The sequence below is a fragment of the Pecten maximus genome, chromosome 9 (assembly GCF_902652985.1).
Source record: "Pecten maximus chromosome 9, xPecMax1.1, whole genome shotgun sequence".
In the NCBI taxonomy this organism is placed as follows: domain Eukaryota; kingdom Metazoa; phylum Mollusca; class Bivalvia; order Pectinida; family Pectinidae; genus Pecten; species Pecten maximus.
The window spans coordinates 24,680,368-24,706,967 of NC_047023.1; the positions used below are offsets into that span (position 1 = coordinate 24,680,368).

At 37.1% G+C, this 26,600-nt stretch overlaps 1 protein-coding gene across 3 annotated transcripts in view; it reads left to right on the forward strand.

Moving 5' to 3' along the window:
- The first annotated feature begins 6,231 nt into the window (after nucleotides 1-6,231).
- LOC117334958 (myogenesis-regulating glycosidase-like) overlaps nucleotides 6,232-26,600 on the forward strand; it is a 32,721-nt gene continuing 12,352 nt past the window's right edge. Inside the window, exons 1-2 of one of the 3 annotated variants that reach the window (XM_033894823.1) lie at nucleotides 6,232-6,559; nucleotides 24,614-24,830. In XM_033894823.1, coding sequence (XP_033750714.1) covers nucleotides 6,522-6,559; nucleotides 24,614-24,830 — 255 coding nt within the window. In that variant the 5' untranslated portion in view covers nucleotides 6,232-6,521. Of the gene's footprint in view, nucleotides 6,560-18,065; nucleotides 18,106-18,512; nucleotides 18,769-24,613; nucleotides 24,831-26,600 lie in introns of those variants that run through there. The other 2 variants (XM_033894824.1, XM_033894825.1) reach the window with 2 other exon arrangements.

Here is a 26,600-nt window from a genome sequence, read left to right on the forward strand (position 1 = left end):
TCTTTCGCTTTGGTCTTTCCTTTCCTTCCGATAGAAGGTAAAATAAGTAAAGTTAAGTTAAGTTAAGTTAAATTATGTTAAGTTAAGTTAAGTTAAGTTTATTTCCAGTAAAGGATTAAATAATCCTCATCATTGGACAAAAAATCACACAATACAAGTACATGTACTATACACAATATATAATATATGTAATATATAACATAAATTGTGTAATATATATTGTTCAGTTTCAATTACCATTGCACATATTTGAAAATAGGATCTGATTAAGGGTAGGGATGGAGAGACAATGATTGAATATCAGTTTTAATTCCATTCAAATAAAATTATATAAAAGTCATAACCCCGAATTGTATACCACTTGAACTGAAAGTTAATGAGCCTAACGGTGATTTCTATTATATAATACATAGCGTATATATAATTAATTATTACTCCAGTAAGTGTTTCTAATAAAACGTCCAATGGCAAACGGTATAATTTCACAAGAAATTTCACGTTAATTCATAACTGTTTCTTATACATAACGCAGCTAAACTCAGTGGAGAAATGTTTTGAAATATTTTGTGTCGGTTTTGCGCTGTGAAAAAATAAACATCTTTCTCTCTTTACAATTTTCAGTGTCATTCCAAATTAATTAGTTTTACAAGTTCCTATGACCCAGAATGTCATAGAAACGCGCCAATTAAGCCCCTGTTGGGCATCGTCTGAGACACACGCAGTTGGGATGTATTTCGTGTATCGATCCACTGACTAAACTATCTACATATGGTTTCCTTCGTTACCTTTAATGCCATTCATTGAGTGATTCAAACATATTTTATTGTCAAAAAGTACAAAGGGATTGGGCACAAGTTTTTGCAACTTATCAACGCCCTTTCACAAAACAATAGGCAAAATTACAATATTTGACAAAATAAAGACTAAAGGTCACCAATTCAATATTTTTGTAACATCTTTGTAACATTGCTCGCCGATTTGTCAAAAGGCAGGAAGTACAGAACAAACAAATAGCATGCATTTTAGAATCTATTACTTGTTTTTATAAACTGATGCACATTTCTGAATATGATTAAATTAATGTCTACAGGCAGATGAACATTTCCACATAGGAGTAACTGTAAGTTTATAGCTGCATCGATATCTACATTTCGAAGACTAAGAAAAAGTAATTGCCTCTGTATATCATAATTTGGACACACAAAGAAAAAATGAAAGGCATTTTCACAGGGGTTACCTCAAATACATTCAGCATTTTCTACCAGGTTAAAACGAAATAAGTCATATTTGAGAGAACTGTTTTGATACCTTAATTTAGTATGAATTACATACATTTTCCTATCACCAAAACCATAATAACTGGGAGGTTTTAATTTATTTATATCTGGTGTAATAGCATTTTTGAAAATGCTCAAGCTAGGAGAAGATATAATATTATGATCTAGTTCGTTCCATAGACGAAGAGTTGAAGGTAAAAAGAATGAATTTGTATTAGAAAGCCTATAGTTAGAAATAACAAAATTATTTCTATTTCTCAATGCATAAGGGGTGTTTTGACCAACTGATTGGGGCACTAGAATATTTAAAAAATCTGGAGTTATATTAATTATTGCGATAAAATATAAGGTTCACCCGAACCACACAATAAAATCAAAACTCAGTCGGAGTAAAACAAATTTATTGAAATAAAATAATTAAACAGTTCGGTCAGAACCATTTCAGCAACTTTAAAATATATTTTATTCAGTATTCAATCATATTGCACATACATATGAATTAAATGGGAAAGAAAGCTTAGGTGTAGTATGAATTCCTTTTTATTCATGTTTAGTACATGGTTTAACGAACTTGAATTTCTGTCCCCACTAAAAGCCAAACTACTTAGGTTTGTTGTGGTATTACATAACACAGTACATGTAGGTATACCTTTGTCGTATGTCAGTTGATCTAGGTACAGGCTTCCACTTTACTTTAATCTGTCTCTCTACATATAACCAATTTCTTATAATCATTTTGCATAATATGTATTTGTCTCATACACATGATATTTGCCGAATATTGATAACTAATTTCTCCTAGACCTTCATTATTATTACATACATTTGGAGGTGTTGGTTTTGTACAAAAGACGCAATAAAACCTGCTCAAGAGAAGAAAACGTTGGGTTTTTTTTCCTGCTCACAGACAGTGAATGTGAAGTACGCTAAACAATCTGTTGGAGAAAAGACTTTAAGATTTTGTTATGGTCCGCATTCAGTTCACGTTATGGTCCGCATTCAGTTCACGTTTCCATATTATGGAACACCCGAAATTCTGATCACGTGGTATGATTTGACATTCCTTTATGAACTGTATATGTGTATATATTATAGTAACTATATAATATAAATAAATATATATAAACCGATTTTTTTAACGCGATCTGTACCGAGGCGGACAACCCGGACACAGTCTACATACTACGTCAGACGGATGTCAGACTTCCTAAACAGTATCAGTTTATCATAATGAGGAAGTTTCATGTATGGACAGTTATTACACGGTCAAAACATTTGATTTTATTATGGTAGTTATCGATCAAGGCTAGAGGATAAAAAAAACAGACGGTACTGACACAGAAACGGAACCGTAATTCTAACTAAAAACAACAGCGAGTACTGATACAAAAACTGAACCGTAATTGATACAAAAACGGAGCAGTAATTCTAACTAAAACAAAAGCGAAAACTGACAAAAAAAAAAAAAAACGGAACCGTAATTCTAACTAACAAACAACAGAGGGTACTCACACAGAAACGAAACCGTACATGTAGTTCTAAATAAAAATCGATATAAAGAGCACGAAACACGGAAGTTAAGGTACAGATTTGTATTGAGACCACTGAATAAGTATTGGAACAACAAGACCAGGCGTTCCGGAAGAGTAAACGATTCATTAACGATACCCACCATACAAATCTAGGTCAAAACCTGGTAAATGCCACATTCTCAAGGAATATTAGGACTGATTTCGTATCACACAAGGACTGTCTGTTCTTTTCACAATATCAGGTGTGGTGTAAGGATAAGACCTAATTTGAAATGCCACAAATTAATATGCAAAGCTGACAAAGTCGGAAATGTATTGAAATATTACAATTTATTACAAATCATAACAAAATACTAAGTAGGTTTATTCTTTCAAAGCAATAAATTGTTAAAAATCTTTTTGTATTTTCAAGAATATAGCAAAACTCTGCAAACTACTTCTTATATATGCGTTATCATTTCCAGGACATCGTGGAGCGGCCTTCAAGTGTGAACCAATCAAATTGCATTGAACCACGTGATTAAAAATAGTCCCGGTCAAAGGTCACCGTGTCAACCAATCAAGACGCATTAAGAGTTTATTCCGCGTCTGGTATAAACTGAATGTTATTCAACGTTGTTATGATTATTTCATGCCTTGAGAGTTAAATAACACCCATCTAGTGTGATAAAAAGAATATTTCCGAATGAAATCATGACGTTGACAATAAAATATTAACGTGGTTTTTCATCGACTTACAACTCTCAAAACCATGTACACGTAGTCAACATTTGTCAAGGAAATCTATCTCGAAACGGAAAGTTCACGCTTTTCATACAGCTGACTTGTGACCTGTCCCTACTGGTTACGTTTGATGTACGACAAATAAAAGAAATGTTATGAAACTTATGTTATCGGACTAGCTGTTGTAATGAGATCGAGGTCAGTGGCTGATTTCAAGTTCTACAGGGTTTGGTTTGGTTTGTTTTTGTTTAACGTCCTATTAACAGCCAAAGTCATTTAAGGACGTGCCAGGTTTAGGAGGTGGAGGAAAGCCACCGGCCTACGGTCAGTACCTGGCAACTGTCCCACGTAGGTTTCGAACTCGCAACCCAGAGGTGGAGGGCTAGGGATAAAGTGTCAGGACACTTTAACCACTCGCCCACCGTGGCCCCTGTTCTACAGGGTATATCCTATCAACATAATTGTCCACTGTGGAAAACATATTTTTAGAATTATGCATGATCACGTTAAATCATTAACTTATGGTGGAGATGGGGATGGGGGGTGGGATTGTAGGTATTGGGTGGGTATGGGGATCGGAGTGTAGGTGTCGGTGGGGTTGGGTGGGAAATGGGTTTGGAGTGTAGGTGTCGATGGGATTGAGTGGGTATGGGGATCGGAGTGTAGGTTTCGGTGAAGTTGGGTGGGTATATGGGGATCGGAGTGTAGGAGTGGGTGGGGTTTGGTGGTGATGGGGATCGGAGTGTAGGTGTCGGTGGGGTTGGGTGGGTACATGTATATGGGGATCGTAGTGTAGGAGTGGGTGGGGTTGGGTGGGTATGGGGATCGGAGTGTAGGAGTGGGTGGGGTTGGGTGGGTATGGGGATCGGAGTGTAGGTGTCGGTGGGGTTTGGTGGTGATGGGGATCGGAGTGTAGGTGTCGGTGGGGTTAGGTGGGTATGGGGATCGGAGTGTAGGAGTGGGTCGGTTGGGTGGGGACGGAGATTGTAGTGTGGGTATGGGAGGGGTTGGGTGGGGATGGGGATGAGAGTGTGGGTGGGGTGGGGATGGGGATGAGAGCGTAGGATGGGTGGGGTTTTGGTGGGGTGGGGATGGGGAATGGATTGTAAGTGTCGGTGGGATTTGATGGGTATGGGGATTGGAGTGTAGGTGTGGGTGGGGTTGAGGATTGGAGTGTGTGTGTGGGTGGGGATGAGCGGGAATGGGGATGAGAGCGTAGATATGGGTGGGGTGGGTGGGGGTGGGGATGAGAGCGTAGGTGTTGGTAGGGTCGTTGGTGATGGGGAATGGATTGTAAGTGTCGGTGGGGTTGGACGGGTATGGAGATTGGAGTGTAGGTATGGATGGGGTGGTTGGGGGTGGTGATTGGAGTGTGGGTGGGGTTGGGTAGGGATGAGGATAGGAACGTAGGAGTGGGTGTAGGTGTCAGTGGGGCAGGGTGCGGATGGGAATCGGAGTGTAGGTATTGGTGGAGTTGGTTGGGATGGAGTGTAGGAGTGGGTGGAGTAGGCGGGTATTGGGATTTGAGTGTAAGTGTGGGTTGGATTGGTGGGGGTGGGGATCGGAGCGTAGGTAGGGTTGGGTGGGGATGAGGATCGAAGCGTAGGTGTGGGTGGGGATGGGGAATGGATTGTAAGTGTCGGTTGGTTGGATGGGTATGGGGATGGGAGTGTAGGTGTCGGTGGGGTTGGGTGGGTACATGTATATGGGGATCGTAGTGTAGGTATTGGTGGGGTTGGTTGGGGTGGAGATTGGGAGTGGGTGGGGTTAGGTGTGGATTTGGGATTTTAGTGTAGATGTGGGTTGAGGATAGGGTTGGATAGAGTGGGTTTGGGATAAGTTTGAGGGTGGATGGGTGGGGTGGGGTAGAGTGGGGTGGGGATGGGTTGGAGTGTGGATGGGTGGGGTTGGGTAGAGTCGGGTTGGGGTTGGATAGAGTGGGGTGGGGATGGGTTGGAGGGTGGATGGGTGGGTTATATCTATTATGTCGAGCCGGTTCTCGTTTTACTTGTATTGCCAGTAAACATGAGTGGTTATATAACGAATATCGTACATACCATTAAACATTATTGTTAATATACATACAATACGGCATTTAAATGCACAAACACAATTGTGCTCAAAATGTCTCTCGCACAGGTCAAGTCTTGTTTAAGGGGGATTAAACTTGTAAATGACTGTTATTACCTCAGGGACGGTGCATACAGTACTAAAAGTGGATGTTACATGCGAGGATCTCGATTTGTTTCACACGTGTCTAACCTCGAGGATCGACGAACCTACCATCAACCTAGCAATTAATTAGTTACCGCATTAATTAACATTCCTTTATTACGAGTTCAGTTTGTTTAACTAGGGATTGAAATTAATATAACACAAACAAAGCTTTGTCGAATCTCGTTATCTCGAGGTCAGTGAGGGTATTGGGAGGAAATCCCAAAAAAACTTCGAGATTTCCGGAGTATTCGAGGTAACCGAACGTATTTTATATCGAATTGTACTGCAGGAATTGAATCTTTACTTCGACTCAAACAGGATGTTCCAGTTACCAGAGTTCAAGATAACGATACTTGACTGTATGACCTAACCCAAATACTGGGACAAGTTTTAAATCGCAGAGACAGTCCCATTGTATGTAACCTCGATATGATGTCAAACCGGCACACCATCTGGAATGAATAACTCGATCAAGGATACAATATACTAGACTGTGTAGTGTACGGGGCCGAATGTTAAAGTGCTTAGGACATCGCCTAGTACATACTAGGTATACCACACGTGCCTTAACCTATTCCGTGTCAGGATCTATTAATGAGACTTACAGGAGGATAAACCGTAACGAACGTAATTAACTCCCTGGTCAAATCACGTAAGATGTATCTACAAAAACGCACGATATATTTTCATCGACCAACAATCTAAACAATAGCTGACCGTACGAGTAAACAAAACAGGACGATATGAGCTTCCCCACCACCTCCTCACTGATATGAGATCGAGTACGAACCCAAAGTCAGTGCGATTCTGGTACGTATATATACTTAATGTCTATTTGTGTTGTTGTTTACAAAGAGAAAATTGATATCTACACTTGTTCACTGTCTACATATACAAACAGCGAGTGATGATGATCTAGTCATGACAGAGGCTAGGCCAACTCACGTGCGTAAGTACATAGTATATATACATGTACTGAAGTGTATTCCCAGAGTGATATTTTGATACAAAACACGTTTATTTATAATTTAAGAGTGAGTGTATAACAACAAATATCTGTTTACTTGTCGCACCATGTATACTGTACGAAAAAAAGAAACCCAAAACATTCTAGACAAAAAAAACTATGAACAACAATAAGTATTGTGTGTACTTACACACAGCTATTAATAGAAACGATCACTATTTTCTAGTACATGTGCATGCAAGATATGTACTAAACACAGATGCCCCATTATCTACAGAGTAATAGTCTAGACTTTGATGTAATATCGTGGCATGTATTTGCCAAATATGCTTATTACAATATCTATCCGAAAGACGACTCTTTATATTATCAGAAACATGCTCTACGTTATTATTTTAGGGCGTATATAATTTTAAAACACCATCCTCTGCTCATTACAAAGTTTACATACATGCTATGGCGTCTGCATATATATATTCATACAAAGAAACTCTTTTTATCTGATTATAGTATGCACTTTTATTGTCGGAAAGACTGATGAAAAAAAGAGAAATTTCAGAAAAATAGAGAGTAAATATATGCTAACATGGTCGGTGGTTGGTTGTTTGATCTCGTGGTCCCGTGTGTCAGGCAACGTATACGATGTACATGTACTACAGTTATAGATTAAGGGCTGCAAAAGTTCAACGGTCGGGGTAATTGTATAATTCCTCGGGCTAACGTCGTACAGCGTTGCCAGGCTGTGATATTTGTAGGGGATACGATACCATTGACCTGTGAAATATGACAACAGTGCATGATAATATTGACCTTTCTCTCTAAGTCCCGGGACCGTCACAGGATATCAACCTAACCGCCTGTTTAGTGCCTAAAATATCATTATCCCGTATCCATGACCTTTGCCAGCAGATTCGATTTCATATCGACATACAGTACAGTGTTGGACAATAAACCAAACCCTCATCCATTTTCTGTGTTTTATGCTGCTAATTTGGTTAGACGTACTTGAGTACACGAAGTATTGATTTCGAATTTGTGATTAGGTGTAATACGACTCTATAATTTGTGTAAAACGCCTAATTTGTTATTAAGGTGTATAACGTCTAATTTGTGTAAAACGCCTAATTTGTTATTAAGGTGTATAACGTCTAATTTGTGATTAAGGTGTTAAGGTGTATAACGTCTAATTTGTGATTAAGGTGTGTAATGCCTTTAGTGTTAAGGTGTATAACGTCTAATTTGTGTAAAACGCCTAATTTGTTATTAAGGTGTATAACGTCTAATTTGTGATTAAGGTGTTAAGGTGTATAACGTCTAATTTGTTATTAAGGTGTATAACGCCTAATTTGTTATCAAGGTGTATAACGTCTAATTTGTTATTAAGGTGTATAACGTCTAATTTGTGATTAAGGTGTATAACGCCTAATTTGTTATTAAGGTGTATAACGCCTAATTTGTCATTAAGGTGTATAACGCCTAATTTGTCATTAAGGTGTATAACGCCTAATTTGTGATTAAGGTGTAAAACGTCTAATTTGTCATTAAGGTGTGTAACGTCTAATTTGTGATTAAGGTGTACAGTCAAACCCGATTATGACAAATTTCTAGGGACCCCTCAAATGCATTCGTCCTATACGGTTTTCCTATTATGTGGTGTTGTATACACAAGTTACATTTTTAACGTCTAATTTCACTCTATTGTAATATATACGACAGTTCGAGAAATGGCGACCGAGTTAGAAGGTTGACTGTAATTACAATTGAAAGTTCAAGGACCTGGATTAGTGTACGGCTGCGGAGCTGGATATTAGAGTCATTTCCTTCCTGTGAAATTATGTCAAGTTACACACACTAAGATGGTGAAATTATTCTAATTGTTTGGTTGTAGGGAATGCCCTGTTTGAAATATGATCGGATGTCGTTGGTCAATTTGAGCTCATAATACAGTATACTACATATATACCTTTATAATTACATCAGAATCTACGATAGCCGACGTAAGTAGCAGTCTACATGTACAAAATTGTAGGTTTATATACAGGGGTTCGTTAAAATGATATGATGTATGAGATGGCTTGTAGGGATATATATATATATATATGTGTGTTCGACCCATCTAATACATCAAATCCTTTGTGACGAACCCCTGTGGCCCATATTAACTCGTTTTATATCGAGACAAAATAAAAACCGACGAATACTAGATACCAGTCAGTATGTGACTTAAAAGATAGCTACTTCCGGGTGACGGATTTTAAGGAAAGTCCAGGAGTGCAACCTTGTGACCGGGACAGCCCTTTTCCCGCTGGAAAGGCATGGGGATAACTGCTGCGACACAATTAGTCAGCTAAAATCAGCTGTAATAGCCGACTTCAGAAATGACCGGTCACTGACAGATAATCGGAAGGGATATAGGAGATACCTGGTCACTATTCTAGGAGATTAAATCTTGTTACGTTTTGATTATATTACAACTCTTATTGAGAAAATCCATCAAATAGCACACTGTTGTTCGGGTAGAGATCATGGCGATACCAATACAGGTAACAACGCGAATGGTTCAATCATTGACATTTATAGCTATAAATTGAGTACAATTCAAGTACAAACCCCACCCTGTATTAATAACAATAAAGTGCCCAAGATAAGTCTTTTTAATCTTTATCTTATCATTATTATTATTGCCATCAGAGCTAACTCCGTACACCCCGTATATTCCCACTCAACCAACGACATTGCACATGTGCTTGGAGTAAAAAAATCCTGTATTGCATATGTGTACTATATGAGTCTCGTATTACTATGTAAAATAATGTAGATGTAATACGAGGCTGATATATATATGTATGCATGTAGTACACATCATTTTTTACCCCAAGCACCTGTGATACATTGTACGCATTCCATATATTATAGATATAGAACTGAAAGGCTGTACATATTTCGTTACTTATTTATAACATTTGATATAATATGATGGCGTCATTTTATACATGTATTACACTACTAAGTACAGTACTGTATGCTGACGCCACCCCAGTAACAAATCATTGCCGACCTTGTACTTCCATAATTTTTATATTGTCTGCAGCGGAAACGCAATTTCAATATCGCGCTGTATTCTATGTTCATGAACTGGTCCTTTGACAACTTTCAATTCCGAAAATTTAACTTGCTGTATGATGGTTTCCGTGTACATGATAGGGCGTATCTGTAAAATCGTACATCTATAGAGAGACTGATGGAGATCGGGCCCCACATCTATAGAGAGAGTGATGGAGATCAGGCCCCACATCTATAGAGAGACTGATGGAGATCGGGCTCCACATCTATAGAGAGACTGATGGAGATCGGGTCCCACATCTATATAGACTGATGGAGATCGGGCCCCACATCTATAGAGACTGATGGAGATCGGGCCCCACATCTATATAGAGACTGATGGAGATCCGGCCCCACATCTATAGAGACTGATGGAGATCGGGCCCTACATCTATATAGAGACTGATGGAGATCGGGCCCCACATCTATAGAGACTGACGGAGATCGGGCCCCACATCTATAGAGAGACTGATGGAGATCGGGCCCCACATCTACAGAGAGACTGATGGAGATCGGGCCCAACATCTATAGAGAGACTGATGGAGATCAGGCCCCACATCTACAGAGAGACTGATGGAGATCGGGCCCCACATCTATAGAGAGACTGATGGATATCGGGCCCCACATCTATAGAGAGACTGATGGAGATCGGGCCCCACATCTATAGAGAGACTGATGGAGATCGGGCCCCACATCTATAGAGAGACTGATGGAGATCAGGCCCCACATCTATAGAGAGACTGATGGAGATCGGGCCCCACATCTATATAGAGAGACTGGTGGAGATCGGGCCCACATCTATAGAGAGACTGATGGATATCGGGCCCACATCTATAGAGAGACTGATGGAGATCGGGCCCACATCTATAGAGAGACTGATGGAGATCGGGCCCAACATCTATAGAGAGAGACTGGTGGAGATTGGGCCCCACATCTATAGAGACTGATGGAGATCGGGCCCCACATCTATAGAGAGACTTATGGAGATCGGGCCCCAAATCTATATAGAGACTGATGGAGATCGGACCCCATATCTATAGAGAGACTGATGGAGATCGGGCCCACATCTATATAGAGACTGATGGAGATCGGGCCCCACATCTATAGAGAGACTGATGGAGATCGGGCCCCACATCTATAGAGAGACTTATGGAGATCGGGCCCCACATCTATAGAGAGACTGATGGAGATCGGGCCCCACATCTATAGAGAGACTGATGGAGATCGGGCCCCACATCTATAGAGAGACTGATGGAGATCAGGCCCCACATCTATAGAGAGACTGATGGAGATCGGGCCCCACATCTATAGAGAAACTGACGGAGATCAGGCCCCATATTTATAGAGATACTGATGGAGATCAGGCCCCATATCTATAGAGAGAGTGATGGAGATCGGGCCCCACATCTATAGAGAGACTGATGGAGATCGGGCCCCACATCTATAGAGAGACTGATGGAGATCGGGCCCTACATCTATATAGAGAGACTGGTGGAGATCGGGCCCCACATCTATAGAGACTGATGGAGATCATGCCACACATCTATAGAGAGACTGATGGAGATCGGGCCCCACATCTATAGAGAGACTGATGGAGATCGGGCCCCACATCTATATAGAGAGACTGGTGGAGATCGGGCCCCACATCTATAGAGACTGATGGAGATCATGCCACACATCTATAGAGAGACTGATGGAGATCGGGCCCCACATCTATAGAGAGACTGATGGAGATCGGGCCCCACATCTATAGAGAGACTGATGGAGATCGGGCCCCACATCTATAGACAGAGACTGGTGGAGATCGGGCCCCACATCTATAGAGACTGATGGAGATCGGGCCCACATCTATAGATAGACTGATGGAGATCGGGCCCCACATCTATAGAGACTGATGGAGATCGGGCCCCACATCTATAGAGAGACTGATGGAGATCGGGCCCCACATCTATAGAGAGACTGATGGAGATCGGGCCCACATCTATAGAGACTGATGGAGATCATGCCACACATCTATAGAGAGACTGATGGAGATCGGGCCCCACATCTATAGAGACTGATGGAGATCATGCCACACATCTATAGAGAGACTTATGGAGATCGGGCCCCACATCTATAGAGAGACTGAATGAGATCTGGCCCCACATCTATAGAGAGACTGATGGAGATCAGGCCCCACATCTATAGAAAGACTGATGGAGATCGGGCCCCACATCTATATAGAGAGACTGATGGAGATCGGGCCCCACATCTATAGAGAGACTGATGGAGATCGGGCCCCACATCTATAGAGAGACTGAATGAGATCTGGCCCCACATCTATAGAGAGACTGATGGAGATCGGGCCCACATCTATAGAGACTGATGGAGATCATGCCACACATCTATATAGAGACTGATGGAGATCGGGCCCCACATCTATAGAGAGACTGATGGAGATCGGGCCCCACATCTATAGAGAGACTGATGGAGATCGGTCCCCACATCTATAGAGACTGATGGAGATCGGGCCCCACATCTATAGAGACTGATGGAGATCAGGCCCCACATCTATATAGAGACTGATGGAGATCGGGCCCCAGGCTCCTGTGCTGTAATCGATTAGTAAACAGTCCTGTATCAAACATAGAAGGCCATCTTACGACGTAAAGCCGTGGGGATACATAAAGTGGATTTAGACTCTGTACAGTATTCCAACATCGTATCCCTTATATATATTTTACTATGAGTTGTCTTTACCGATATATGTGGGGGGGGAAAGTAGTCAGTCAACGGGGAAAAAATCTAGACAGTATCCTGTAATATTTACTGTATTCGGGTTTCGGTGCTATAACTGCCCCGCCACTGGTACCGAGTACAAAGTTATGAAATCCCTGATGTCTGATCATATCTCGTAATGACTGCTGACTATAACCAATATCCGCTTTTAGTCGTTATATATACTGTGCAAAGGCGCCTGCATCTGGTTTTAGTATTACTCCTACAACTACTGTATCAAAGTGTGACAAAAGTTTGAAGGTTGAGTTAGGTTTACAATCCTTAGATATCCATGTATGTTATTCTTTTTACATATAACAAGGATTTAATGGCTAGAAAATGGACCAAAAGCGGCGTATTTGCCGACAATGCATAGACAATGGAACGGAAGTAGGTTATATATTTTAGAACGGGTTCGAAACGGGATATCTGATTGGTCGACAGCTCTGTAATTAATACTCAGCCATTATTGTCGACCAATCAGACCGTCCGTTTTAAAACAGCTCTAAGATAAATAGCCTACTTCCATTCCACAGTCGATTCTTGTCCTTCGAAAGGGACATTAATTCGGGGTCCGGTGTACGGTTGGTCACGCCGTGCGCGTTTAAGATCCTCTGCTGGTATTCGAACAAGAGTAGGCTATACTAATTGCTAGCCGCCACAGAGTATAGGTACATATAGGTCTAGATTAGGATAATGTAGGCATTAAGGCAATTCAGTGACAGTCCTAATTTTTTTAATTTTATATATATATATATATATATTTAAGACATAGAGATAATCGTCTGTCCCTCCCATATTAGATCATTTGGCGATGACGAAATGCGGAACATTGCTCCCTAGTAGTGCCCCGACCCACCCCTTTCCCCCTTAGTGTCCTAGGCACGGTTATAACCGGAACAAGGACGTTAAGCCCCATCAATCAATCAATCAATCACAGTCGATTCATCGTCCGATTTTCAAGTGTTACACCTGGTTGAAATACTAACCAGCTGCTGTCGCTTGTGGTTTATGTAATCCCACTAGTAGCTGATGACTACATTTGTATATCCGCTTTTAGTCGTTAATTATGATATTTGTTGCCCCTCTAGTGGATGCTGACTATCTGGTTTTTGTGTTCGCTATGATTGTTATCCCATCGGTAGGGCTATATATATAGCTACCTATGAGCACGTTTCGCTATTCCAATGCGATGACTTCGTCCAAAAGGGGATGGAACCCCATCTATGAGCTGTTAATAGTACTGAAAGAAATCCGGGGGATGTTTTCTTTCCCAACGGACGGAGAACAGAGGATCCCCCGTTCGTTCCACAAGGAGATTATTCGGAGAGTTAGATACAGATCTCGGGAGACAGAAACCTTTTCATGATAGTGCGGTCTGGGTACAAATTATCAACCGACGATCCATATATATATATATATATGTAATGTATCCTTTGATCGGAACAACGATGGATGACATATTGTCTGAGAGGACAACTAAAATGGTGAATGGAAATGGTTTGAATGTATGGTTTACAGTATTATAGAAGTATATTCATAAGGCAATAGGCAAATACATCAGCAATAACTATACAGGTACATGTATATTACTCACTGGACTAACAATGACAATGGTACAGTAGTGGACTAACATTATAACAATGGTACAGTAGTGGACTAACAATGACAATGGTACAGTAATGGACTAACATTATAACAATGGTACAGTAGTGGACTAACATTATGACAATGGTACAGTAGTGGACTAACATTATAACAATGGTACAGTAGTGGACTAACAATGACAATGGTACAGTAGTGGACTAACATTATAACAATGGTACAGACGTGGACTAACATTATGACAATGGTACAGTAGTGGACTAACATTATAACAATGGTACAGTAGTGGACTAACATTATGCCAATGGTACAGTAGTGGACTAACATTATAACAATGGTACAGTAGTGGACTAACATTATAACAATGGTACAGTAGTGGACTAACAGTATAACAATGGTACAGTAGTGGACTAACATTATAACAATGGTACAGACGTGGACTAACATTATGACAATGGTACAGTAGTGGACTAACAATCACAATGGTACAGTAGTGGACTAACAATGACAATGGTACAGTAGTGGACTAACAATGACAATGGTACAGTAGTGGACTAACATTATAACAATGGTACAGTAGTGGACTAACATTATAACAATGGTACAGTAGTGGACTAACATTATAACAATGGTACAGTAGTGGACTAACAATGACAATGGTACAGTAGTGGACTAACATTATGAGAATGGTACAGTAGTGGACTAATATTATAACAATGGTACAGTAGTGGACTAACATTATAACAATGATACAGTAGTGGACTAACATTATAACAATGGTACAGTAGTGGACTAACACACAATGGTACAGTAGTGGACTAACATTATAACAATGGTACAGTAGTGGACTAACATTATGACAATGGTACAGTAGTGGACTAACATTATAACAATGATACAGTAGTGGACTAACATTATAACAATGGTACAGTAGTGGACTAACATTATGAGAATGGTACAGTAGTGTATTGTATTTAGATATATATTATGCTGATAACATACACAAAAGTCAACCATCATCATCAGTCTTTATTTTCCCCTTTACAGAGATATATTTTACATGAAAATTGGCAATAAATACTTTATTGGAAAAAAAGAGAGAATTTTAAACATAACAATCAATTAGCAATTAGATATTTTTGGTAGCACAGTCTGTATAATTACAAATTCAACACAAGCGATATTGTATTTAGATATTTATTATGCTGATAATATACGTATACAAAAGTCAGTGACAATGTGCTGTTCGTTTGTGTTTCCCTCATACTTCATCGACATATGGAGTTCGGGAGTTTTACTTTTCAGAGCATTTTATTCTATTCTCATCCGGGAAGTTTCGTCCGATTGGTCTGTAAAATCATATACGTTTAGGGGAAAAACCTACTAGCATTATGAGAACAAGCAACGCTGACAAAGAACCCTGTGTCGATATTCATAAAAGAGCTTCTATGTGTTGTTGGTTCGATATTGTGCGACACAAAAACAGGAGTATCATTGTTCAGACACAACATCAAAATGACATTTAGTTTGGCAGAATAATTGAATTACTGTGAAATGTAAGTCCATATATTGGTGATCTAATTTATATTATATCGATGGACAGTCCAACTTTGTCAAATGTACAGAGAACTAAACATAGCGGACGATTATCACAGCATTCTAATATACACGTGAGACACGCTGTTACTGTGCTGGGCCGGACAGGTCTCTAAAATTATAAGATAAACTGACCATTGTCCGTGTCAACAAGTATACGTGTAGATTATTGTCTATGTTTAAAAAAAAAAGCAGGAAAAAATATGTATATGAAACGCGCGAAGGGACCTTCTGTCTTTTGTATGTCGATCTATTGTTTCATTTTGTGACGTCATTTCATCATTATTTCATGACGACACGGTATCATTTACAGACTAAAACTGTGAATGCATGACGGGAAAATACTTAAATCTACGTATATTTACTAAGCTAACAATTCATTTTTATAATAGTCGATTTGAGCTGGATGTTAATCCAAATTCAAATTCATTTTTTCTCTTTTCACATACTGATATGATGTATAAAGAAAAAACATATTTACAATATAATATATATACAATTATAGTAGTGTTCGTAGTTGATACACAGCACTGTTCAAAACAAAACATTTTCATTTTTATCAAGGAGGAGAGAATCACGTTATTAATTAGACGGAATACAACGTATCGTTACCTGAAGGCGAACTATTTTGCTAAGAAATATCATTACATTGTATCATTGTTTATATAACATCGGTTAATTTGCTAAAACGAAACAAAACATACATGTCTGGTTTTTATTGTGTGCCCATTTTAGTGTCACCACAATAGAATATGGCTCATTGGGAATTTTGACTGAAGAGTGAACGCTTTGATTTGAACGTATTTTATAATGTGCACGTTAAAAACCTATACGTACGTCTTCTTCCGTAGAGTATTATAAGGGTAATGTACAAATAACCTGCAAATACGATACGTAAATTAGTTTATTAGTATTAAACTGTCTTCTTTAGAAATTTGTCCAACAATTCTCATAGGATTGCAGACAGATTAATCATAATTATTTATAAAGCGCGTTGTTCAATTTGTCTGCAGTCCTATGAGAATTATAGGACAATTTTTTTCCTTAGAAAGGCACTTTAATACTTAAATTTCCTTTCAAAGTTTTAAAAGTTTTTGTTATATCTAGTCTGTAAGAATGTTTTCCAATTCCAAAGTCAAATTTCGCGCTGTCAATGGGACCTGTTCTTGTGACGTCAGGAGTACACGCGACTCTTCCACAGAAGAAAAAAAATATAGTTCACGGAATTGAAAACAAAATCGTCAATTTGATTTAAACACTTTATCAATTCCACTGTGAGTATATTTATCTTTTATGAAGCATTACTGCATAAAGTGTTGCTAGCTACATTGCTTATTCGGGTTTTTAATCCAGTATAGTGCCAATTTTCGTGACGTTCGAAATGCACGTCAGACAAAACATCGGCATTTAGTGACGACGTCACAAACGCTGTTTTTCATATTACTACACCGATATGGGATTGATGTGAGAATTACGATCCGATAACTTTCAAATTCGTTTGATCAGATTATATAAAATGTAGTGAGAATGCAGAGAAAATTGAAATATATATACACTGTATAAAAAAAAAGAAAAAAAAAAGATCACATCATTAGATTGTTACACATTGGCTTGACCAGTCAGAAATCGATTGTGACGTCATGATAATTGAAAATGGCGCAAAAATACCTGACTCAGTTTTTACTTAAAAACCTGTCGAAATGGATTTTTGAGCTATGTGATAAAAAAGTATCTTCAGTTTGTATTTAGAAATTAAAACTCATTTAAATGATAGAATTTCAATAGGGTTTCTGACCTTCGCATTTAGTTGTCAATTATATTCATTTCATCGTGCATTTTTTTTAGTATGACAGGATTTGCTGTTGTTGCACGGAACCAAATATGCTTAATTCAAACACGCGGTAATATTTTTTTATACAATTTTCTTTAAAAACTGTTCCAATTTGGGTATCGTCACGTTAGATCTATCTAGGATTTTATTTAGTGGCCTAGATTCTATAGTATATAGGTCTCTGATTCTATATAGATATCTATTTTAGTTTTTAACTGCAATAATATTTTGCACCTGCTAGCAACAAACAAGTCTAAGGAGGACACAAACAATTTCTCAATATATTTAAATATACGAAAAGTGTTCGGGTAGATCTATCGCCCTATTAGATTGTGAAAACTCGATTGATCCAGCAGCATCTAGGCCTAGGTACCAAATTTAAACCGATGCTGCTGTTACTGAACACGTAAGCTTCTCGACGACTCAGATCTTATATTGATACAGATGGCGCTCAGCGAATATGGAAACAAATGGTGAAACTGGACAAACCAGCGGAAGGTACGGTCTATTTTAGTTCTGTTCTTATTTTTAGTTTCATCAATATTGTCTGCTTGCAATAGATTTGACCATTCCGAAGATGAAAGTGAATGTAATGTATGTTGATCATGAGATGGCAGGATATGTAGATGGGAGATCGGGCCACTAGCACAGTAGACTAGATGGGTCTTATAATAATAGATAGCACAGATTTGACAGACTCTATATACCGATGTTGGACATATGTACTAAAACTCAACATTACCTTGGTTATTAAAACACGTGGTTGTGTGAGATAAACAGGTTTGATAAAAGAATAAGATCTCAGAAAGTCCGTATGCAAGAAACTAGCACTTGAAATATTTTGACAGGTCAAGGGGGATAACTCTCATTGTCTTCCCGAGGGAATTGTGTGTACATGTTGTTTTAGAACGATATCACAGAGACGGACTTGTGTTTAACAAAACGTGTTTTAATGCCACAGGATATTGTAAAATAACACTGCGCAATGACAATGTGAAAAAAAAGTGGAACATTAACCTCCCCTGTATTGTGAATACAAGTGAAGTGTACATATATGCATGTAATCTGAACGTAAATGGCTATTGGCTAGGAATTGGTACAATGACATATAGCTACTGTCCTCACAAGAGCAATGGCATATTTTCAGGATAGTGTTGAAAAGTAAGTTTTACACCTACAGTTGACATGACCACCATGTGTGAGTTATTTATATAACTGGAATGGTTTGTGGGTGCAGATTTCTAGCCAAGTAATATTGGCTGTTGTTTTTGTGTATATACTGTAACATGTATATAGTAGCATACACATATGTATGTTCATGCATGGACATACATGTCACAACTCACAAGTATTTGTGTGATATTATTTACTCGTAGAACTAATTATTTTCTTATGTTTAATGATGTTCAGATCTGCACCAGTAAGGGGTGTTCGGTAAGTGATATTTAGATATATAATTATAACACTTTGTCTTGATGACAGGCTGTCAGATGTTTACACATATTATATATAATTATTAATCATATTAAATTAACATCATTTGTGATACATTTTTACATAAGATGTATATAGGTGGTAGGGTGCATGTATTATTGCCATTTATTGTCTTCATATTATTGTCATAAGTTATATATATGCAGCATGCTTGAGAATCTCAGAACTTATATATCTGTCAGTTATAAAAACCCGACTCTAAAAAGTTAAGATGGTAACAGAGGAGCCTTCAGGATAACGATTGGACAACACTGCCAGTCGTAAGACAAGGGAAATAGAGGATGGCCATAGTTGTCTTATCTCCATATTTACTAGGAACATTCTTATTTTGGACTCTCGAATTAGAAAATATCAGTTCTAATGCAGTTACGGTAGTCCAGAAGAATAATGTTCAATGTTTATTCAAACTTTACCCTTACGACTCATAAGCATATTAAAGATTACATCATACAATTTACAATCCTTAATACAGGTATGTAATACAAATTAACGGAAGATGGACAGCATTAATATGATTAACTAGCTTCAAACACAGACGAATATATCAAACACATCTGGATATTGTTTTAAGGTACACTGAAACCTGACTTTACCGACACTGTGGGACCGAGTCTATGTGTCCGATACAACTGTGTGTTGGTAAGGTCAGTGTCAGCAATGACAGTGGATCCAAGAAAGCATGTGGTCGTACAGCTGGTGGATATGGTCAGGATGTCGTTAAGTCAGTGGTCAGTTAAGTCATGTTTCATGATTTGAACATGCATGATATTCCCATGGAAACTTCTCAAAAGTTGTCATTAGTGGTGTAACAATTCACTGTACATCATTGTATTGGATTGCAAAGTGGTGCATCGATGCATCGTCTATCCTTGATTTGTATCGTGATACTTGAACATTTGTAGTTATCTCCCTTCACCAACGTTAGCTTACATTTTGTAGTAAACAACATGGCTGACAAAGCCGTTCTGGCGGCCTATATAAAGCTGCCTGTTGGAGTTTCAAATCCAAATTATCTAAATTCAAGAACATTTTGTAGAAAACAGGCAAAACACATGTTTTTTGTAACAATTGTAGACAAAGACTCAAATATTCCGGAAATACCTCAAAAACAAACATGACTACTGTACGATGGAATACCAGATATCTGATAGTTCATTAGCTTCTCATATATCGTGATACGTATCATGTAGTGACCCCCGTATCGCGATACGAATTGTATCGCTATACCCACTTTGCGATACACAGCTCTAGTTGTCATAGATGCTTACTGCAACATATATACTTGCATCATTCAACGTGCAGTTATTTATTGTGTAAGAAATAGAAATCCTTTGGTTGGAGCAAACTCTAGCAGCTGTACATGTCTGATACAGAAACTTAATTCTAGAATGCAATCCACGTTATATCAATGTACCAGATTATTAGACCAATTGTTTTTGGAGATCTTTAATTTGTTCAGGAACTTTACACATTGAACTTTACAAAGAATATTCATGCTGAATATTTATGTACTAGTTATGTTCAGATAAATGCCCATTTGTTCACTGTTCAAGTTACAGTAGTCCTGGGGAATAATGACGGTGAATTGTCTTGTAATGACATTCTTATACCACACTCAAAGTTATGTTGTTTTTGTGTGGTATAATGAATATAGTTTGTTTTAAATTATTTTTTTTTTTTTTTTTTTTTTTTTTTTATATTTCTTTTATTTTTTAAACATTTTGCATGATAAACATCAAACAGGTTACATTTCACAAGTACATTTATATAATTACTTGCTCACAAATTTTCTTCATTCTCTCATTTGAACAGTTTAACTGATCACACTAATACTTACGTTAGATCCAACCCACCTTACATTCACACTCGCATACAACATGAAGACATACAGAATCAGACAAAGCACAAAGAAACAGCAGAACAAAAATATAACACATATAAAAGAGCTATAGTAAAGAAAGAGACAGAAAAGAGGGGGGGGGGGGGGGGGGGGGTTGATGGTGATGGAAAAGATAGAGAAGATAGGGGGATATTAGGGTGAGAGGTGGTCAGACTTTTGGTTTATATATAAAAAATATTAGATTTAACGTTTTTGATCAGGCAAGTTCAACAAGTTTTAACCATTTTTTCCATTCATTATTTAAAACATTGAGGCACTGTTCACCTTTTCCCTGAGCAATATACTTTTGGACTTTGTAATAATCTTTTATCAAATTTACCAATGCCATAACATTTAATGATTTATGAGCGCACCTGGTTTGGTACAGGTATTGTTTAAAAATTAAAATAATTTCATTATCAACTTTATTATAAATGCCTTTATGTTCAAATAATCCAAAAATCATAGCTTGTTTATTAATTGCAAAAGGAATAGTAATGATCTCTAAAAGTGATTCAAAAGTGAACAAAAATTGTTGAACTTCATTACTTTCCCATAAAATATGGGTGATTGTCTCCCTGTCACCATTACAGAATGTACAGTTAGGATTATTTGTTAGGCCAATCTTGTAAATAAAAGCATTAGTGGTTAATATGTGATGATTTATTCTAAACTGTAGCCATTGTAGTTTTGTATTTTTTGTTATTCTAAATGGGAGAGAGTATATCTTTTTCCATGCATCATTATTAAAATCAAATATATTTCCCCACTGATTTTGAGCTAAAACAATGTTTTCTTGTTTTATAAGTAGTTTGTAAAAATCTTGAGACCCCTTTTTCTGTTTAAAAATAATTTCTAAATCTAAAGGGATGATCGGGTATTGTGGGGTTCTATTTAGGATAGGATAGTTATTAAGGAACTCTTTTATGCTTCTAATTACTCCATGATATTGTAAATAGTTAGCTATGTTCCCATATATATTGCAAAATTCTTCAAATGAAAAGAAAGAACCATCACTTTTATCCTTAATTAGATCATTAATTATTATTATTCCTTTCTTAAACCAGTTTGGAAAAAAGATTACTTTTTTACCCACAATTATATTTTTATTATACCATAACGGTGATTTAAGAATAGAATAACCATCTTTCTTATATATTTCTTCTCTTACTCTAAGATTATTCCAGGCTTTAAAAACATCCACCCAAAACACATTTTTACAACAAGTCAATATTTTGTCAAGATATTTCCTTCCAGAAACAGCCAAAAGGTTAAGGTTTATTCGGGTCTTAAGAATTTCTAACCATTTCCCTTTTGAATTGAAAATCCTTCTTATCCATCCTATCTTTAAAGACTCAATAAAAGCTATCAAATTAACCATTTTAAGGCCACCATCACTATAATTTTGAATAATTACATCCCTCTTTACTTTATCTGTTTTACTGTTCCATAGAAAATTAAACAGAAGTGAATTCAGTTCTTTTACAAACTTTCCATCTGGATTTGGTAGGGAAATAAACAAATGATTTAACTGTGATATTAATAGTGATTTAATTATTGTGATTCTTCCTATTGGAGTAAGTAACCTTTTACTCCAATTGTTTTAAATTATGATCTTTCTAAATTGTAATATGTTTTATAACAATTCATATTAAGATTTCAGAGCTATTCATGGGGATTTAATAATGAAAGAAAAGGTAGCATCATCGATCATACAACTCAGAGCTACATTTGATATATTTTATATGATACAGCCTTTATGTTGAGCTGTGCACAATGTGTGACATACCTTCCATGAAGGGTTTTTCTGAATTTGAACTTTTTTTTGGAGACCATCTTACCATCCATCGTCAAGAAAATTCAGTGAAGGATGAAAATGATTTCAATAAATCAAGACAGTAAAGAATTAATACAGAATAGATCTGTATATATATATATCAACTTGTCTGCACAGTAGTTGCCCTACATATATTGATTGCCTATGATGTATAATGTCAATGTTCCAAAAGAAGTGACACTATTGAAGGACTGTATTAAATGAAAATGGTTTCTGACCTGATGAAAATTATCAGAATTTTTTCAATTTGTTGGCTGACTAAGACGTTGTTTGGGAATAATTTGGATGATGGATAATTTATGATTTGATGATCATGACACAAGTTGTGTATTGCGACTAATTATGCATGTATCATTAACTAACAATTATGTTATCTTAAGCAGCCATAATATAGAGAAAAATTGATAACTTCTATACCCATATACATTATATTGAATTGCATATACATGATTTATATATATATATTCAGTTCAATGTGCATAGGTATATATTTAAAACATGTATACATTAAGTGTAATTTTGTAACCTTTTTTTGTACCTTTTGGGTGAAAACTTTCAGTGTTAATGCTGATTTCAGTACATGTACTTTGAAAATAGTTTCCCTAGTTAATGATGAATTTGAGTAAGAATCGGAAACTTTCACCCATATATTTTTTGGTACATTACTGTATTCAATTATTTATCAAATAATAAGCCCATCAAAGCCTGTTGTAATAGATCCTATATGTGTTACCCCAATGATCATAAGCTCGTACATTACATCCCATCTCAGAATTTATACATTTACATGAAATGTTAGTTCCTCCAATAAGCCCACCCCCTATTTTGAGTTGAAGTTTAGATGTTAACCCTCTGAGTCTGTTACATGATGGTATGGTAAAAGTGTTGGACTATTATATTGTGTTTTGGGGTGGAAAATGTCTGTTTAGATTAGATTACAGTGAATTATTAACCTTCTATAGGTTGATGGTTATTCAGCTGTAATTTGAGAACATAGAATAAAATGATAAATCATTCATGTTGTAACTCTGGTCGATGATATGACACAAACAGCTAGCGACTAGCTAAAAGTATGTCCAATAATTAATTATTGTACACATGTAACAAACATTGAATCTGGGTATTATTCTTCTGTATAATATAATACTTCACAATGGTTTCATTATTTCTGGTATTGATCCTATTTGAATTACAAAAGGAATCATTGACTTGATGGAGAACATGAGGAATGTTATTTCAGCTTTTACAATTACAGATATATAGGACGAGATCGGTAATATTATCAGTTACATTTTGCCAGAGTAAATACATACTCCAACAAATTTTTTAAATGAATAATTGATAATGCCAAGTATATAATTACAGCTGACGTAATTAATCATCTGATAAAATGCCAAATAAAATTGTATATATTATACTTGACTTATAGACATTTTGAAAATCCACTAGGCCTATGTTTAGAATATATTCAGTGACAGTTTATAATGTTAATTAACAGCTTGTTACATTGTCATCATTAGGGTGATCAAGTTGTTTAAAAGAATGACCTTGAACCATATATCATGTGACAGTATAAAAAAGAATCAAGATTTGATCCAAATACCAGAATCAAGATTGGATCCAAATACGTTGGTGTTCATGTTTAGCCTCTCAATAGCTTCCCTGTCTACCCCTCTACCCTTGTTTTTTGGCCCTAAATGTGACTGCTGAAGGACCAAAAGAATTCACATCCTCTTGTTAACATCTTTAAGTCCTGGTGTGATTTATAATGTACAATTGTACTGTGTGTGTTTCAGTGAAAAAGAGTGGGACAAGTTGCTATCTGGAGGCCAAGAGGAAGCTCAGAATGGCCAGAAATATAGCAACAATACCGGTCCGGCGCGGTCATCTCAGCCCTCCAGCGTGGCCACGTCCAGCACTCATAGCAATGTCCAAGGGGATAACATGAACCCTAACCACCATCATCCTCCAATCAAACTTACAGAGTTTGAACAAATGAAATTAGCCGCAGAGGTAATGTTTACTAATCACATTTCTTTATTTGTGCATGTATACTTTGTGTGTTCATAGATATCAGGTTGATGTTTGATATCTTTTTAAATGCATGCAGATATACAGGTCCATGAAATTAACTGATGTTTAGGCCTATGACCATTGTTAGGTTGGGACTCTATCTGAAATATCACATATGTGATATCTGAAATATCATATGGCATTTCTGATTGGTCCATGCCTTAGTCTTGACGTCTTGACGCAGGGCCAATTTCAAATGTGGGCGTGACAAATGAACAAAGACAGGAAATACATTTTAAACAAAATTTAATGAAATACGAGTACCGTTTAGAAATGTTCTTTCTTGTCTTCTTTCTTCACCTTGTATGCACGTACAGCCATGCTGCAATGTTCCATCCTGTCCATATTGAGTTGTTCATCAAAACCTGACGAAACAGAATATAAAACCCTGTTCAGTATATTTTAACAGATCAGTAAAAAAAACGCATTCATGATTACATATAAAATTTCAGTCATTTAAAAAAAATGGTGATACAGATTATGCCAAATGTAACCATATATTTTTGTTGCACAAAAATCTTATCATAAACAAAATAGTGATGAAAATGTTAACAGGACGAGTGGATAAAAATATCGATTAACCGATTCATCAATGTATTTAAACAATTTCATGGACTTTGAAAAGATTCGTGACATCGACATGACCAAGAGGCCAAGGTTCATGATTTTGGGCCAGTGGCATGCTGGGATAATGGGCTACAAAGTTTGTTCAAATTAATAACCTTGAACTTCTTTCAAGGTCACAGGGCTGAGGTGTGTTAAATGTTATTACATTACATTATTTACAAATTATACAATTTGACTAGTGTAAAGCGAGGGTCTAAACGGGTCTTTTGGGGTAAATAAATATCTCATTTATCCATATATGTAAGGTAGATGATATGTCACGCCTGATTTTATTGTGTTTGCACCAAAATCTTAGCGACACCAAACGGTGTCGGAGAATTCCACATTTTCATATATTAGTGCACTCTGGCCCTATACCAGACATGGTGTCAGGGCCAGAGGAAACTCTGGCTAGCTTTGTATATGCATCTAATATATATTGATGTCCCAGGCTGTTGCTTGTTATAAAATACAATTAAATTAAATCTTTCCTGTGGGGGGACATTCCTGTTATTATTGGCAAATCACATCTAGTTTTAAAAACCCAATAAGTCCAGGAGAAAGAACAGCTTTAAACATATAGTTTTAAAAAATGAGTTTCTCTGAAGGAGGTTTATAAATGTACTTTTCCTTTATATGCTGAACATGGACATCTTCCCCTGGAAATTTCAAAAAGTTGGCTAGCATGCTATGCTACTGTAAACCATCTGTATGACTGTCAGTGTACATCACCTTGCCCTGGGCATGTCTCATCAGCTCCTGTCCTACCTATCACTGCCAACCTCTAAATTATCTCAATCCTGTCTGTACTTTACCTTGTATATAATTATATATACCCTTAGTCGTGTACTTTACCCTGTATATAATTATATATACCCTTAGTCGTGTAGTTTACCTTCTACATAATTATGTATATATACCCTTAGTCGTGTAGTTTACCTTCTACATAATTATGTATACTCTAAGTCGTGTACTTTACCCTATATATAATTATATATACCCTTAGTCGTGTACCAATACTTTACCCTGTATATAATTATGTATACCCTAAGTCGTGTACTTTACCTTGTATATAATTATGTATACCCTTAGTCGTGTAGTTTA